Source organism: Orcinus orca, chromosome 11 (assembly GCF_937001465.1).
Source record: "Orcinus orca chromosome 11, mOrcOrc1.1, whole genome shotgun sequence".
NCBI classification, from domain to species: Eukaryota; Metazoa; Chordata; class Mammalia; order Artiodactyla; family Delphinidae; genus Orcinus; species Orcinus orca.
In genome coordinates, this window is record NC_064569.1 from 80,820,975 (window position 1) to 80,836,621 (window position 15,647).

The 15,647-nt window shown below is 39.1% G+C and overlaps 1 protein-coding gene across 16 annotated transcripts in view; it reads right to left on the reverse strand.

Moving 5' to 3' along the window:
• The window catches only part of ANKS1B (ankyrin repeat and sterile alpha motif domain containing 1B), a 1,164,750-nt gene that overhangs the window by 325,829 nt on the left and 823,274 nt on the right, over positions 1 to 15,647 (reverse strand). For all 16 annotated transcript variants that reach the window (XM_033427668.2, XM_033427671.2, XM_033427675.2 and 13 more), the window contains one exon: positions 12,586 to 12,684. In XM_033427668.2, coding sequence (XP_033283559.1) covers positions 12,586 to 12,684 — 99 coding nt within the window. The remainder of the gene's footprint in view (positions 1 to 12,585; positions 12,685 to 15,647) is intronic.

Genomic DNA, 15,647 nt, shown 5'->3' on the forward strand with positions numbered 1-15,647 from the left:
TAGAAGATGCTAGATCTGTGGCAGAGAGTGAAAATGGCCAGTCATTTTTCTAAAGGTGAAAGGTGGATTCTTAGGTAGCGTGACAGAAGATCAAGCATCAAGTCAGAACCTAAAAGATGGAAATCTAAAATCCCATTGACCACCAACGAAGAAAATGACCACAAAGAAATACCATGTATTGAAAAACTGCTTTGCTTAGGGGTGGGAGAATAGTAACTCAGTCCTAGTTTAGCCTGCTCTGCTGAAGCTGACTTTAGGCATCTGCTTGAGTCTGAAGCATCTGACTCACTCATTACAGCTTGAAGGGCAAAGTGATGGATGAAATTCACAGCTGGATTGATGGCACTAGCTATATTTCAGAGGGTGGTTATTACAAATGGGAGAAAAAGTAGCATATCTGTCTGCCTGAACAAGCTAAGCAAATACTTTGGGTCACGTTTTGCTTGGAGTGTCATGAGCTATCCCCAAACCCCACGAAACAAGGAAGTTTTTAAGGTGCATAGAAATGCCTTTTTGATTTATCTGTCTCCTCCTCCAGGAACCTTCTCCTGATTCCCTGAACAGAAGAGACCTTCCCTACATCCAAAGCTTGTATTTTTACTTCTAATGCAGTTTGTTCATGCTCTGTTTTTATGAAAACCCCTTGCATATTGTGCTGACTGCTGTTGTTAGACGGTAATCTCCTTGAAGGCAGATACTGGGTAACTTCATCTTTTTCTTTTCCTCCTTGTCCTGTGTCTGAGACATAAGTAGATGCTCAAGGCATTTGCAGATATAAATTGAACAGAGACTTCTCACTTGACTGCTACTGATCAAAAGTAAGAAATAGAGCCAAATTATATTCAACTATTAAAGTAGAACTTAATTCAATTGTACAGGAAAGGTAGGGGATAATGGCTCTTCAAAATGGTGGGTATGTTGTTTTAGAGCTCTTGCGTAGATTTACTTAATTCTGCTTTATCATGAAATCACTGTGTCTTTAGCACTGCCACGGTCTGAACATTCAGCTTCTCAGTTCACTTCCACTCCATTCTACGCCACCTACATTTACCAAGCCCTTGCTGTTTAAAGTACTCTCTATCTCCACCCTTTTCCCACTTTCCACTTAGCACTGGGGACTGATTACATTACCTCTAAGAGGTACAGACAGGAAGCAGTCTTGCTATTATGCTTATTCATTTAATCTCTTAGATAGGAAGGCCCTAGTTATGATTTTAAATAACTTCTTTTCTAGCTCCTGATGAGTTAAACAATAATCTTAAATATATTAAAAATTAATTTTAGTGAATGATGATCAGAATTGGAAGTTTTGCCCTTTTCTTATTTAAAAATGGAATAATCTGCCTTGTGAGAAATGAAAATGAAAAGAATGGAAAGCTCACTGTTGTAAAGTAGTCATGGGCATTTTCAGTCACAGACTCTCTTATATCAGTAATTGAGCTCCTTTCTGTTGCTTTTTGGCCCCAGGCAAGAGCAACCCCCCAAATTTATTAAGTTTTGTTAATTTGGTGAGCACTTATTGAACAAATACAAGTGGCTATGACTAATTTTAACTTAGTCCTTCTAAGTGACAGACACTTCATATGCATTTGAAAACGTATAACTCACAATAACTTAATGTGGTAGGTTCTACTATTATCTCCATTTTACAGATAAGGAAACAGATTATAGAATTTAAGTAACATGTCCAAGGTGACACAAGTAGTAGGTGGCTAACCTAGAATTAAATTAGGTTAAAATAAAAGCTCAAGAAAGTTCCTTTTTGAAAATTCTAAGTTCCTGGAAGGCAGCTTAAATGGATTATCCCCTCAGTATCCTCATTGTGCTTTGAAGTATAATGTTTAGACAATATAGTTAAGAACCTCAGTTAAACTGCAGGTCTGAATCCTAGTTTATCCATCTAAAATAGCATTCATACTTTCTTGTCACTCTGTTCCCTTGCTTAATATTTCTCCATAGCACCAATCATTACCTGATAGGACATATTTTTACTAATTTTTGTTTGCATACCCCACTAAAATAAGCTGCATGAGGAGAATGACCTTGTAGGTCCTGTTTCCTCACCATCCTCAACATCTAGAACAGTGCCTGACATGTGGTCGGTATTTCATAAAATATCTATTAAATGAATAAATAAAAGGAGATTCACTTTGCTTATTGTTTATACCTGAAGTAATAATTTTCAGATACAATTAATGGATTGAAGGAACCTCACTTTTTTTCTTGGTTCACCTTCAATCTTCTTTTAAAATTTTACTTAATATATATGAATACAGCACATATGATGTACCAAGTTCCATTTTAAGTGCTTTACAAATATTGACTCATTTAATTCTTAGAACACCCCTACGGGGCAGGTGAAATCAAACTCAGGGAGTTCTGGCCATGGTACCAACTATTACACCATGCTGCTTCCTGGCTTAATCCTGTAAAAATGTCATCTCTGTGTAGTTTAATGCTCTAATGATGTGTCTTCACTCTCTCCTAGAGAGTGCCCTTCCATCTTGCCCATCTCTCCCTCCTCTCTATCCAGATTAAAGAAGAAAATAAATAAGATTATTTTAGTTATTTTACTTAATTGTACCTTTCCTTCTTGGACACAGCAATTCCTACTGCTAGTGAAGCTTTTCTAAGGCCGCCTACAAGGATAAACAAGCAGCTTGACCCCCAGTGGCTGCTGGACAGCTGACATGGTCTGCGTCTTCCTTTCTCCTTTTTCAAGTGTCTCCTTCCTGCTTTTCTAGGGCTTTTGGATCCCTGCCACGGCCCTTCCCTTCCAGTCTTGAGAATGGAGTTTAGTGGCCTACGGAAGTTGTAAAAATTGCCTTTACAGCCTGAAACTTAAAAGGAAACCCAATTTTATAATCAATTCCTTTTCCTGTGTTTCGTCATTTGGTTCTTTCTTGTCCTTTTACAGTTTCTCTCACAAATACCCAAGCATCTTCAGAGCCTTGGGTCTCGGGTATAACAAAGTATCACCCAGGAGGCAACTGTCATGAGGACAGGCACCTGGGATTTTCGCTCCAGCTCTGTCACTACGGAACAAACTGCCTTGAGGCGAGCCATTTAGTATGACCGATGCTTATCCTCACCTGTGAAATGACTCAGGTGAGAGGTTGAGCTGGCTATTTTAAGCCCTTTGCTGCTCTAAATTCTGATTTTCTGGGAAGAATTACATTAGGAAGAGAAAGTGCTCAGATATCTAAATTCCTTTACTCTTACCACTGATTGCACTATCATTCCAAGGGAGACATTGTTCTTTATGAAGTGGGGGTGAACTTCTCAAAGGTGAAGGATGACAGCTGCTGGGAATGGCGATAGATCAGAATTTATTTACTTGCAGAATTCCTCCCATATTTCTCTGTAAATATCATGGGGGATATGATAAATGATAGTAATGATAGTTCATGATAGTTCATAGTTCATAGTAAAATGATAGTTCAGTTTGCTGGTATACATAATAAAGTATTCTAAGATAAATTCACTTAAAATAAAACATTTCAAATCCTCCATCTTCAGCTTAGGAAGAATGCAGCAGTCACCTTGCTTTCTGAAACGGTGTAAAAACCTTGGAACGGAGCGTCCATAAGTAAGTTGGGACTGCACTGCTCTCACGTCTAGCAGTTATTTGGATATCTATCCAGCCCAAACAGCTATAGCTATTTTGTACTTTGTGTATACTGGGCTTTGTCATTTCAAAGGGCTCAAAGAGCTTTATAAATAGCGGCCATTCCTTCTCCCAATGTACTCCCGAAGAACAGGCTGGTTATTGGTTTCCACTTGTAAACAGAAAGCATGGGGCAAGGTGGAGGAGGTCTCTGGAGGAAAATGCAGGCCACCAGGTTGTGGGTGTTATATTCATGAAGGACCTGCCTTACTTCTTTGTAAAACATTTAAATATAAAGGTGCTCAGCTGGGAAATTTCCTAACCTGGGAGTCCTAATTTGACGTATTCAGGACTGATTTCTTTCTTTCTTTTTTTTTAATTTTCATTAAACAAGCAATTATAAATTTATTTATTTATTTTTGGCTGTGTTGGGTCTTCGTTTCTGTGTGAGGGCTTTTTCCAGTTGCGACAAGCGGGGGCCACTCTTCATCGCGGTATGCGGGCCTCTCACTATCGCGGCCTCTCTTGTTGTGAAGCACAGGCTCCAGACGCGCAGGCTCAGCGGCCATGGCTCAAGGGCCCAGTTGCTCCACGGCATGTGGGATCTTCCCAGACCAGGGCTCGAACCCGTGTCCCCTGCATTAGCAGGCAGACTCTCAACCACTGCGCCACCAGGGAAGCCCAGGACTGATTTCTAATCTGCATTCTTGTTTGGCTCAGTCCAGTCTAATAAATATTAACTGAGCATTACTACATCCAGGTGCTCCATGATTAGGAAATGAAGATGAATATGAAAAAGATCCTAATCTTGAGTGAGAGACACAAACTAGTCAATAGGTAGTTTTATCGGGTGTAATGGGAGCACAGAAGGTTAAATTAGCACTCTAGCCCAGATAGAGGATGTCTCAAAAGGCTTCTCCAAGGAATAAAGCTTAAGGAATGAATACTAGTGTGAAGAAAGGCAGCAGCTGAGGTGCAGAAAGCAAAAGGAGTTTCTGACACAGAATAGCTAGATTCTCAGGAATTCCATTTAGCTGTTCCTGTGAAGGAAGACTATATTTCTCGGCTTACCTTGCAGTTTAGCAAGGGTCATGAAACTGAGTTCTGGTGAGTCAGATGTGGTCTAAAGTAAATGATGCACTTCCAAGCCTGGCCACAGAATATCCTGTGTGATCGTCTATGTTCCTCTCTCCCCTACCCTTAGGGCAGCTCTCAAAGAACTCCAAGATGGGAGAACCCCATGATGGAAGAGCCTGGATCCCTGAGTTTCTGCTTGGAGGAGAGCTGCCTAAACCATCATGGACTTAGTATGAGTGAGAAATAAATTTAATAATGTTAAGCCACTGAGATTTTGGAGTTGTTTGTTACAGTGGCTAGAGTTCATTACCTGATTATATAGACTAAGGAATAGTAAGAAAGATCTGAATGGCTTGCTGTCACTTCAAAGTTTATTTATTCCAAATGACCTTAAGGTCAACTACTCTTTCTTCCTTCCTCGTTCTCCAATGGCACCAACATTTATCCTGAAAACGAAATAATCTTTTACACTGATCTAAGTGGGCATGTCTGTTTGTCCCAGAATGAAAAGACATTTACAGAACTGAATAGATCTTGAAAAGACTCTAGAAACACCACAGCTTCTCCCACCAAGGACCATACCTACAGGAGGTGGAATACCCCATGCCCTCAGTTAGACCATGGCTCCAGTCGTGTATTAACTTTAGGTTAGGGCCGCCATACTAACTGTGCACATATGTGTGTGGGATTGTGTTTGAGAGTATATCTTTTACTGGATGTCCACAGGGTGGTAGGTCAAACATCGAATGGCATGAAATTTAAGATGCCTGCCAGTGAAAAGAAAGAAATGCAAGAAAAAAGAATGAGGGTAGATGGAGAGTGAGTGTGGCACAGGGGAATGAAAAGTTACCCTGTGAAAAGGTACAACAAGAGAATCTGTGCCTATAGCCTATGTTTTGTCGTTGCCCTTCTGAAAAATAGCAGAAGAAGCAGGAATGGTTTGCTATCATTTTTCTAAGTGACAGGGAAATAAGACTGAACCTTCCTTTCTAGAGTTTTAAAAAAGTTACATTGGTTGTACAATTTCCCCCTAAATCTTGCACACATCTTCATCAACCATCAAGACTAGAATCAACAAACATCTGAATTTCAAGCACCTTGAAAGAACTAGGGTCTTTAAGAGCAGAATCCTGGGCAGGAAGCCAAACTGAGATAATGTCACATTCATAATACTCCTTTGAACTCTGAAATAATTAGGGATTCTATTGTATTAAGACTTTAATTTTGGGGGTAGCAAAGTCACAGCTATAACCAAATCTGGTCCCTAATGCTTTGTTTAATTGATAAAGTGGAAACAAGACCAATTTTGTTTTGGGGGGGCAGCGTTTATGCTCTCCAGTTTGCCACAATTTCCACTACTCCATATTGTCTTGCCTTTAAAAGTGTTTGAGTTTTCAGTCCTTGCCAGTATATCTCTGTATCCCAAGCTTTTTTTGGTCAACTGTTGCCTTTATCTATTTGTTCTGATCAGGTCTAAAGTTAAATGGTCCCTTTTACTGTCTAGCTGTGTTAGTTTTTTAAAAATGTGTTTAATTTGCTAACATCCTTAAAGTATTTTCCGAGAGAGTTTGACCAATTCACTTCCCTAATATAGATGAAAATATGCTCCTTTCAATAATGAGGCACCAATGAAGAATGAACATGTTTTTAAAATTTGTAATGTTTTATAGGATTCCTGATTTGTATGCATCACTTAGATCAGTGGCATTCAAATCATGAAGTCTTTATGTGCAATTGGCAAATCTTCAAGGTCTCTAATTTCTGTATGATTGTGTCATGTCATGCTACATTATACCCAATTTTACAGATTAGAGACATGTGCCTCTTTTTTGAATGGTGATTACTAATGTGTTACTAAATCATCTAATTGTGAATATCATAGTACCATGAAGATGGCCCATGGAAATAAAAGATGCCTTTATTGTTGTAACCATGTAATGGTTATTCCATTTTGACCACAAATGTAGACATGGAAACTAGACTGTAAAGTGGATCATTATAAAGTGTATCTGTAGCAGGAAGACTTCTGAGATGGCCCCAATGATTGATCCCACCTTTTGGTATTCACACACTGTGTAAATACCTCTTCCTATGTTTGGGCTGGATTAGTGGCTTGATTGTAATGAATAGAATAGGCAAAAGGATGGGATGTTACGAAAGACTGAGATTTTCATCTTGCTAGCGTGTTCTTGTCCTCTCGCTTATGCTGTTCAAACTAGCTTCATGTTTCTTTATGGAGGGGCCCATGTGACAAGGAAACGAGGAAGGCCTTCAGCCAATAAATAGCTTGCGAGGCACTGAGGCCTCAGACCGAAATCTCCCAAAGATAAGAATCCTGCCTACAACCACATGAGTGAGCTAGGAAGTGGATCTTCCCCAGCTGAGTCTCAAGATGACTGTAGTCCTGTGAGAGACCCCAGAGCCAGAAGACCCAGCTAAGCTGCTCCTAGATTCCTTCCCCACAGAAACAGAGATAATAAATGTTGTTATATCCCAATAAGATTTGAGGTAACTTGTTATACAGCAATAGATACCTAACAGAGAATCTTGTTTTTCTATTGGAATAAGAGACAACTCTGTTTTTGTTCTGTTTTGTTTTCTTAAGCCAAAATCTCAAACTGAGGATGGGGAAGGGGATAATTTATCTGGACAGAGGTGTTCAGTGCCATTCTGTGAAAAAAACAATTGAAACCATGTAGCCCAACACATACTGGTAAAATTGAACTGAACTTAAAAATGTAGGTGTTTATTATGCAGTAAAATAAAGTAGGGTTGCAATGAACAAAACAATGAATACCAGAAACTGTGCTATGATCAAGAGTCCTGTGATAACTACACTTACTAGTCATCAAATATTTTGAGTGTTGAGAAACTCCAACATGTAACTGAGAGAATGAGCAGGCAAGGAGAGGGAATGGCAGAGAGGCAGGAAGATAACTGGGTATTGTGGAGGCCGAAAGAGGACGAGGTTGACAGCTGACAAGAGTATCAGAACCTACTGAAGCCAAGGTGAGGTGAAAGCAGCTTATGGAATTTCTGCTCTGCTGGTCACTGGTGACCTCAGCACTGTCATGTGGGGTGGCAGCAGACGAACTAGTTAGACCCAAGTAGGTTGAAGGATGAGTGGGAGCAAATAGCGAGTGTAGACAGTTACCAAGTAATTCCAAAAGATATTATGAAACAGGAAAGTATAAGAAAAAACATTAAAAAGTGAAGTGAGCATGTGATATAAAAGTTGCTAGCGTGCTGAAATGCATTTTCAATTCAGGATGAGAGATTAAGAGAGCAGATACACTGTGGGCCTTGACACGAAATCCTGCAAACCTTTAAAATGATAATCCTTTGAATTCCTGACCTCCAGGTGCTATACTGTCAAAGGACAAAAGAGATTATGCCCTTATAAAAAGATTTTAAAGGATTATCCAAAGACTTGGCAACACAGAATTCTTACCTGGAGAAAGGTAAATTACACGTTGCAGATAAGTAATCAGATAATTTCCCTGTGTCTAGGGGACAGAAAAAGCCCAATATGCTTAAAGTTTCTAGGAAACTACAAAATAAGCCATCTTCTCATAGAACTTTTGGTATGTGTCCCTTCTTAAAAAGAGAAAAGGTAGTGTATATATGTCCATGCCACTCTCTCACTTCCAAATGTAAAATAGCTAGTGGGAAGCAGCCACATAGCACAGGGAGATCAGCTTGGTGCTCTGTGACCACCTAGAGGGGTGGGATAGGGAGGGTGGGAGGGAGATGCAAGAGGGAGGGGGTATGGGGATATATCTATACATATAGCTGATACACTTTGTTAGACAGCAGAAACTAACACACCATTGTAAAGCAATTATACTCCAGTAAAGATGTTAAAAAAAAAAATGTAAACCGCTATGGGGATGTACTAGGGTTCCCATTGAACCTCAACCACCCTCATACTTGAAATGATGAGGTGCCTTAATTTTGCCAGCCTTGTGGGTATTAACTGGTATCTTATTGTCATCTTAATTAGCATTGCACCAATTACTAAGGAGGCCAAGCATTTTTTCATGCTTATTTTCCATTAGTGTATCCCCTGAAATGTTATGCCTTGTAACTTATTCTGGCAATTATTTTGTTAATTTGCCTATGGTTCACTTATAAATTTGTAATATTTCTTTATGTAAAATAGATCCTTACCCTTTGATAGAAAAAAAAAAAGAGAGAAGGGTAAAAGTCGTGGGAAACTTTCGGACCTAAGGAAAGACTGAGTTGGGGTTGGTGAGGGAAGTGGATGCTGGATGAAGATGGATAATTAAGCTTTGCTACTAAAGGTCAGGCACTGTAAAACACAGGAAAGAATGGATGGAGAAGAGGAATTAATGTGATTACTGTTCTAAAGATGTCTACGTGGAACACATTCTTTGTGTTCAGGGCATCAAATGAACTGGAGACCATTCAGATCTTTGCACTGGTAAATACTTCAATATTAAAAAGGGAATATTATAGAAAAAACATTGTTACCAAAAGAATAAACTTCTGTATTTGAAACTTGAAACAACAAATACAAATAAAGCATAAAAAACATGCATGGAACTGTGCTAACACATTGAGATTGCACTTAGCAAACCACCTTTTCTCTGTTTAGGAACAATCTCACCAATTCCAAAACACAGTATGTTAATTAAAGGATCTCAGGTAGCAATCATGGAGTATTTCTCATGACAGATGATGACACAAATATTCTGAGGACCAAAACTGCACAAGCAAGATGAAGAGACATTTTGTCCATTTTTTGGCAGTGCAAAGTTAGAGTGAATGCAAATGAACGTGCTGGCAGCAGAATTACACTGTCGACCACCTAAAGGTTGGGCTCATGACCTAAGAAGGCAAAGCATCCATCTGTAGCATTGTAACATTCTGTTTGTACTGCTGAACACGGGTTTGGATGTTTTTATATCTTCTCTACTCATCCGGGTGCATAGTAAGCACTTCAGCATCAGCCTCTTGATAGAAGCTTAATTTTGTGTTATTTCTATTATATTGTTTTCTCTAATGGGAATGATATTCTCTCTTAAAAATAAATATGTCATTTATTCTTCAAATAATTCTGGGTTCAGGTTCTTTTGTTTCTCAAAATGGCCTGTACAGGATTATAGACACAGCTTAAAAATTGAGATATTCTTTGATTAAAATATTTATATTTGAATAACATGTGAAAAAATATTCATTCGTTTAGTCACTCATTCTTTCATTCTTTTAATGTGCATGTATTGAGCTAAGCACAGTGGGAAGGTCAAGGATGGATGTGACATTGTCTCTGCCCTCAGGATGCTTATAACATAAAAGTAGTAAAATATTATTAGTACCTTCAGACAGAACAAGCATAGGGCCATCAAATCTCAGAGGAAAGAAAGAGCAGGGTATTCTTTCATTCCACAAATTATTTTTTGATGTGGTAGGCACTATTCCAGGGACTGGATATATAAAAGGGAAAAAGATAGCCAAGGTCCCTTATTTCATTGACCTTGCATCCTGGGGGTGAGATGAAAAATAAGGAAGAAAACAAACAAATAAATAATATAACTTCAGGTAGCCACAAGTGCTATGAAGAAAACTGAAGCAGGACAATATGAAGGACAGTGACAGTAGGTGAGGGGTGTGACTTTGAGGGCACAAAACCCTCTGTGAGGAGGTGACAGCTGAGTAGAGATTTGATGGTGCAAGGAGCGAGCACTTGAAGATATGAAGAAAAGGCTTTCCAGGCAGACAGACCGATACAAAAAGGCTTTGAGACAAAAATGAGTTTGGCATGTTCTGGAACAAAGCCACATGACTAGAGTGTGGGAGAAAGGGAGAGTGACAGACGAGGTCATATTGGTGGGAAGGGGTCAGATCCTACTGACTTTCGTAGGTCATGATAAAGATTCTGTTCTAAGTGAGAAAGGGAATCCACTGGAGATTTTAATCAGGATGTGGCATGATCTGATTTACATTTCTTTCTGGGCGCCGTGTGGAAATTCAACCGTAAAGTGGTAAGAACGGTAACCAGGACAGAGATTAGGCATCTATGCATTGTCCAGGTGAGAGGACCAATGAGAAATTGACTCAAGTAGTCTAACCTAGAGATGACAGGTTAGAATCTATTGTGGTAGCCTGATTAGAGGTGGTTGGTGTGGACTAGGGTAATAATTACTAAGGTGGTGAGAAGTGGTTTCACTTTAGGAGAAGTTTCACAAAAAAAAGTGATGTAGAACCGTTTGAGTTGAACTTTAAATGGCAGGCAGATTTGTGACAAGTGGGGAGTCATTCACTGATTTATTGAGTGCCTCCTAGGGGGCAGGCACTGTGGCAGGTTCTGGGGTTACAGCAGTGCAGGAGTCCTTGCTGAGAGTGAGGAGAAAACTTGCTGAGGAACTAATATTCTAAGTAAAGATACAAAAGTAGCGAGGTGAACAGTATGTTAATAAGAATTACCTCCAGATACAGTTTTAAGGATGCTTTATTCTTTTTCTTTTAGTTTAGAAAATTGTATGACTAAAACTCCTTTGTATGCTTGACTTTCCTTGAATTTGCAAAAGTGGTAAGTTTCTATCAGTAGAAACTCAGTTCATTGTCAGCTGGCAAATTTCATCATGTCACTTCCTTAGAAACAGTGGTTAGTATTTATCTTTCCCATTCTGAGAAGGAGAAATTATAGCCTCCTTAGAAAGGAAAAGCACAGAGGAGAATACAAAATATATAATAAATTCATATATTTAGGTGCATCTATTGCCGTCCATCTGCTACCCTGCCTCCACTCTTGCCCCCTGAATCTTTTTCCAAGTGTATGACCCAACTTCAACATTCCCTACTTCTAATTCCTCTTGTATACAGTCTTCAGAATTAACTGGCCTAAAGCAGTCTAGTCATGTCCATTCCCCTGTGCTTACAGAATAAATTTCAAATTCCTTAGCCTGATACCAACCTGACCCAACTTACTTTTTCTGTTTTAACTCTGACTCCAAATTGTTTTAATCACATTGGATTTTTTCTTCTTTTTTTAAAAATTATTTTTTAAACCATGGTGAAATAACAAAATGTAAAATTTGCCACCTTAAACCATCTTGAAGTATACACTTTAGCGGCATTAAGTACATTCACAGTGTTGTGCAAATCCCACTGGATTTTAAACCACACGAGTATCGCTCTTCCCCTAATGCTTCTGGCAGTTTGTTGCCTGGACTGTACCTCTATCTATGTGATTCCTGCTGGCCCCTGAAATGCCTTTCCCTTTCCTTACCAATTAAAATCCTACATATCCTGAAGACCAGTTGTTTTAGGCTCTTATGAAACCTCATCTGGAAACAGGTTAACTCTGTTGCTAGGTAACATACTACTTAAAGTTAAAATGATGCCTGGTTGGTAAATTGCATCTGGACTGGGAAGATTTATACATGAACTACAAATACCTGATGGGGATGCGATATTTTGGACTTCCCTGAGTGATGACTTGTGATTAGGCAGGTTCCTTGTCCCTGGAGGCTAGGGCTATGGAGTCATTACAAGAGATACTGCCTTTAAGGGCATGAGGCTTCTGATCCAGGAACGTTCTTATACCCACCCTATATTGATCTTGTCTTCTTGCACCTGATCTGTCACCTGGGGGGCATGGACTGATGTTAGTACTGACATAAAGAATCCCACTGAAGAAAAACTCTGAAGCTGCCCTGCTAGCCAGTGGCATTTCCTGTATTATATCTTTCTTGATAGATCTACTGTGGCTCATAGTAGTCTTATGAGTCTGAATGTTTAGCTGGACTAAGAAGACCTGCTTTGAGGAGTTGCATCAATATGCAGACATATTGTCCTAAATCCTAATACCCCTTGCACACCTGGACTTAAAACCACTGGGACTATATTCAGGGCTAAGGTAATAAAGCATGGCTTACCTTTGGAAGGAGCTGGATTGCCTGTAGAATTCTTTGTCTGTGCCCAGAATTAAGGATTCCAATTTCCAACAGATCTTGATCTTCCATAACATTGCTTCCCTGAAACAAAACCAGAAATGTTATAAATTAAATCAGGCATTTTTACTGTGGGTAAACAATGATTTTCTTAATACAGAGAAAAATAACCAACAAGTGATCTGATTTTTATAGACAAAAACATAGAGTCATTCTTCTGTGAGGGTGAGGTGAGAGTAGATCACCTATATGACTGTGTTGAAGGTTCTGGGAAAGTTTTCTTTCCATCACAAATACTCTCATGGCTTACTATTTATGGTTGGATTATCTGCATTGGGAATTCATTCCTGTGACTCAAAACCTTGTTCCCCTAAAAATGTATATGCTTCTAGGAAGAGTTGTCATTTAAAACTATCAGTGACCTATGCATTGAGGTGAATGAACAAGTTTTTTTTCCCTCTGAAAATAGATTTTGTAAGAAGAGCTGATGGAATAATTGAAGTATACTAGGCAAGTTAAAAGAGAATTAATAATTAATCTTAAATATTGGATGTCAGATACCTGATCAAGATGTGAGGACAGAACAATGAGTAAGATGCAGGTCCCTGCCCTCAACTCTCTATTCCTTCCCGTCCAGTGATGGAAACAGATTGTTCAAAGGCAGTTAGGATGCTGTGAATATGCTATGATGGTGACACATGCTTGGTAGTGTAGAGGGGATCTGGGATATGTTTGCAGGGGAGATGATGTCTAATCAGATGTCTGAAGGATGGTTTGGATTTAGCATTCAAAATGGGAAGGACTAGGAGAAATTATGTGCAATGTCGTGTGGGTAAGAAAGAACACAGTTTACTTGGAAACATCAAGTTCTAGGATAAGTTGGAGAGAGGAGCAAAAGGTAAGTCTGGAAAGATAAGGAAAGGCCAGACTATACAGACGTTGTATGCCACGCTGAGGAATTTAGACTTCATCTTGACCATAATGGGAAGCCTGGACAGATTTTAAGAAAAGGAGTTACATGATGAGATTCCATATTTAGAAGGATCAATTTGTTTTCTGTGGCTGAGCCACAGTTTCCTTACCTATAAAATGATGAGGTTGAGCCACATAATCTCCAAGGATCAGTCTAGTCCTGATACTCTCTGATTTCAATGATTTCTTGACCTCTGATTAATATTCCAACACAGAAATTTATTTATTTTGGCTGTGCCATGAGGCTTGTGGGATTTTAGTGCCCTGACGAGGGATCAAACCTGGGCCCTCAGCAATAAGAGGGTGGAGTCCTAACCACTGAACTGCCAGGGAACTCCCTGTAACACAGAAATCTATAAATGGCTTATTTTGTCCCTAAATTTTAGTCTTTTGGAGCTTGCAAGCTAGAGTTTCCCTTTAAATAAATCTATAGAGAAGTTCAAGAATTCAGATCACTGCTTTCTATGGACAAGTCAAAGTCTGTCCTACTAATGTGTGAAATAAAAACACTTATGAATAGAAATTACAGAATACCTATTTATGGAGAGCAGTGGGTACTGATGAATATTTAAAGCAAAAGAGAATGAACTGGAAAGGGCAATCATGGGAGCATGGAGACCATTAGAAGACCACAGTAGTTGTTCTATAGATGATGTGGGCTTAGACTAAGGTAGTGGTCACAGGAGACTGAAAGAAGTGAGTGGATCTGAAAACTATCAAGAAGTTTGACTTGGTGATTGAATGCACAGAATGATGGAGAAACTCAGAATACACATCAGTTCCAGGCTTCAGCAGTAGGGGTGGACCGTGATGCCTTTTCCTGAGAAAGTAAAGGAGGAGGGGCCAGTTTACTATGGTGCAAAGACTAATGTCTTTCCCTGGACTGGCACAGAACAGATGAATGTAAACAATTTAATATCGGACTATGTTATAAATGGATGAATTGGCTGTTCTTAGAAAGATTAAAGTCATTAGAATGGCATCATAGCTAGGGATTTACAATGGGCGCTCACCAGACAAAAACATTCCACCTACGCATAGTAACATTCCTGTGCTTAAGCTACTCTGGCCACCTTGGAGAAGGCAGAACTACGCAGGTAGAGCAGCATGATAATAAAAGCCTAATGCTAACAAATAAGCCAGTCTTGGGAGTATGCCACAGGAAACACTGTTCTCTGAAAGTACTCAGTGCACACAATAGGGCATGGCTAAGGATATAAATGACTTCATTTTGAGAAAGCGTTATTATTTTCAGAAATGGACTAGTGTGTCATGAGTGGGATATATGATGCCGTTCTGTGTTTGACTTTCACTCTTTAAGGGGTTTTCCAAAGGAGTTAAAAGGCCCTTAAAAAACAAAAACAAAAACAAAAAACTTTGGCCACCTATGTATTAGATCATTATCTGGTTTTCCACTGGCTAAATTACCAGTCCACAACTTAAGCTTATACAAAATATAGAACCTGGGTTCTTTACACAAACACAAAACACACCAGGGTGCTGTGGTCTGATTTAGCTACTATCTATAGGTAATACTGAAAACTTGATTTCAGTGTTTGAATACTAAAATGATTTAAAAAAATTAATCCTTAAATCATAAACAATACGAAAAGACAACCCTCAGAATGGGAGAGAATATTTGCAAATGAAGCAACTGACAAAGGATTAATCTCCAAAATTTACAAGCAGCTCAAAATCAAAAAACAAACAACCCAATCCAAAAATCGGCAGAAGACCTAAACAGACATTTCTCCAAAGAAGATATACAGATTGCCAACAAACACACGAAAGGATGCTCAACATCACTAATCATTAGAGAAATGCAAATCAAAACTACCATTAGGTATCACGTCACACTGGTCAGAATGGCCGTCATCAAAAAATCTATAAACAAAAATGCTGGAGAGGGTGTGGAGAAAAGGGAACCCTCTTGCACTATTGGTGGGAATGTAAACTGATACAGCCACTATGGAGAACAGTATGGAGGTTCCCTAAGAAACTAAAAATAGAACTACCATACAACCCAGCAATCCCACTGGGCATATACCCTGCAAAAACCATAATTCAAAAAGAGT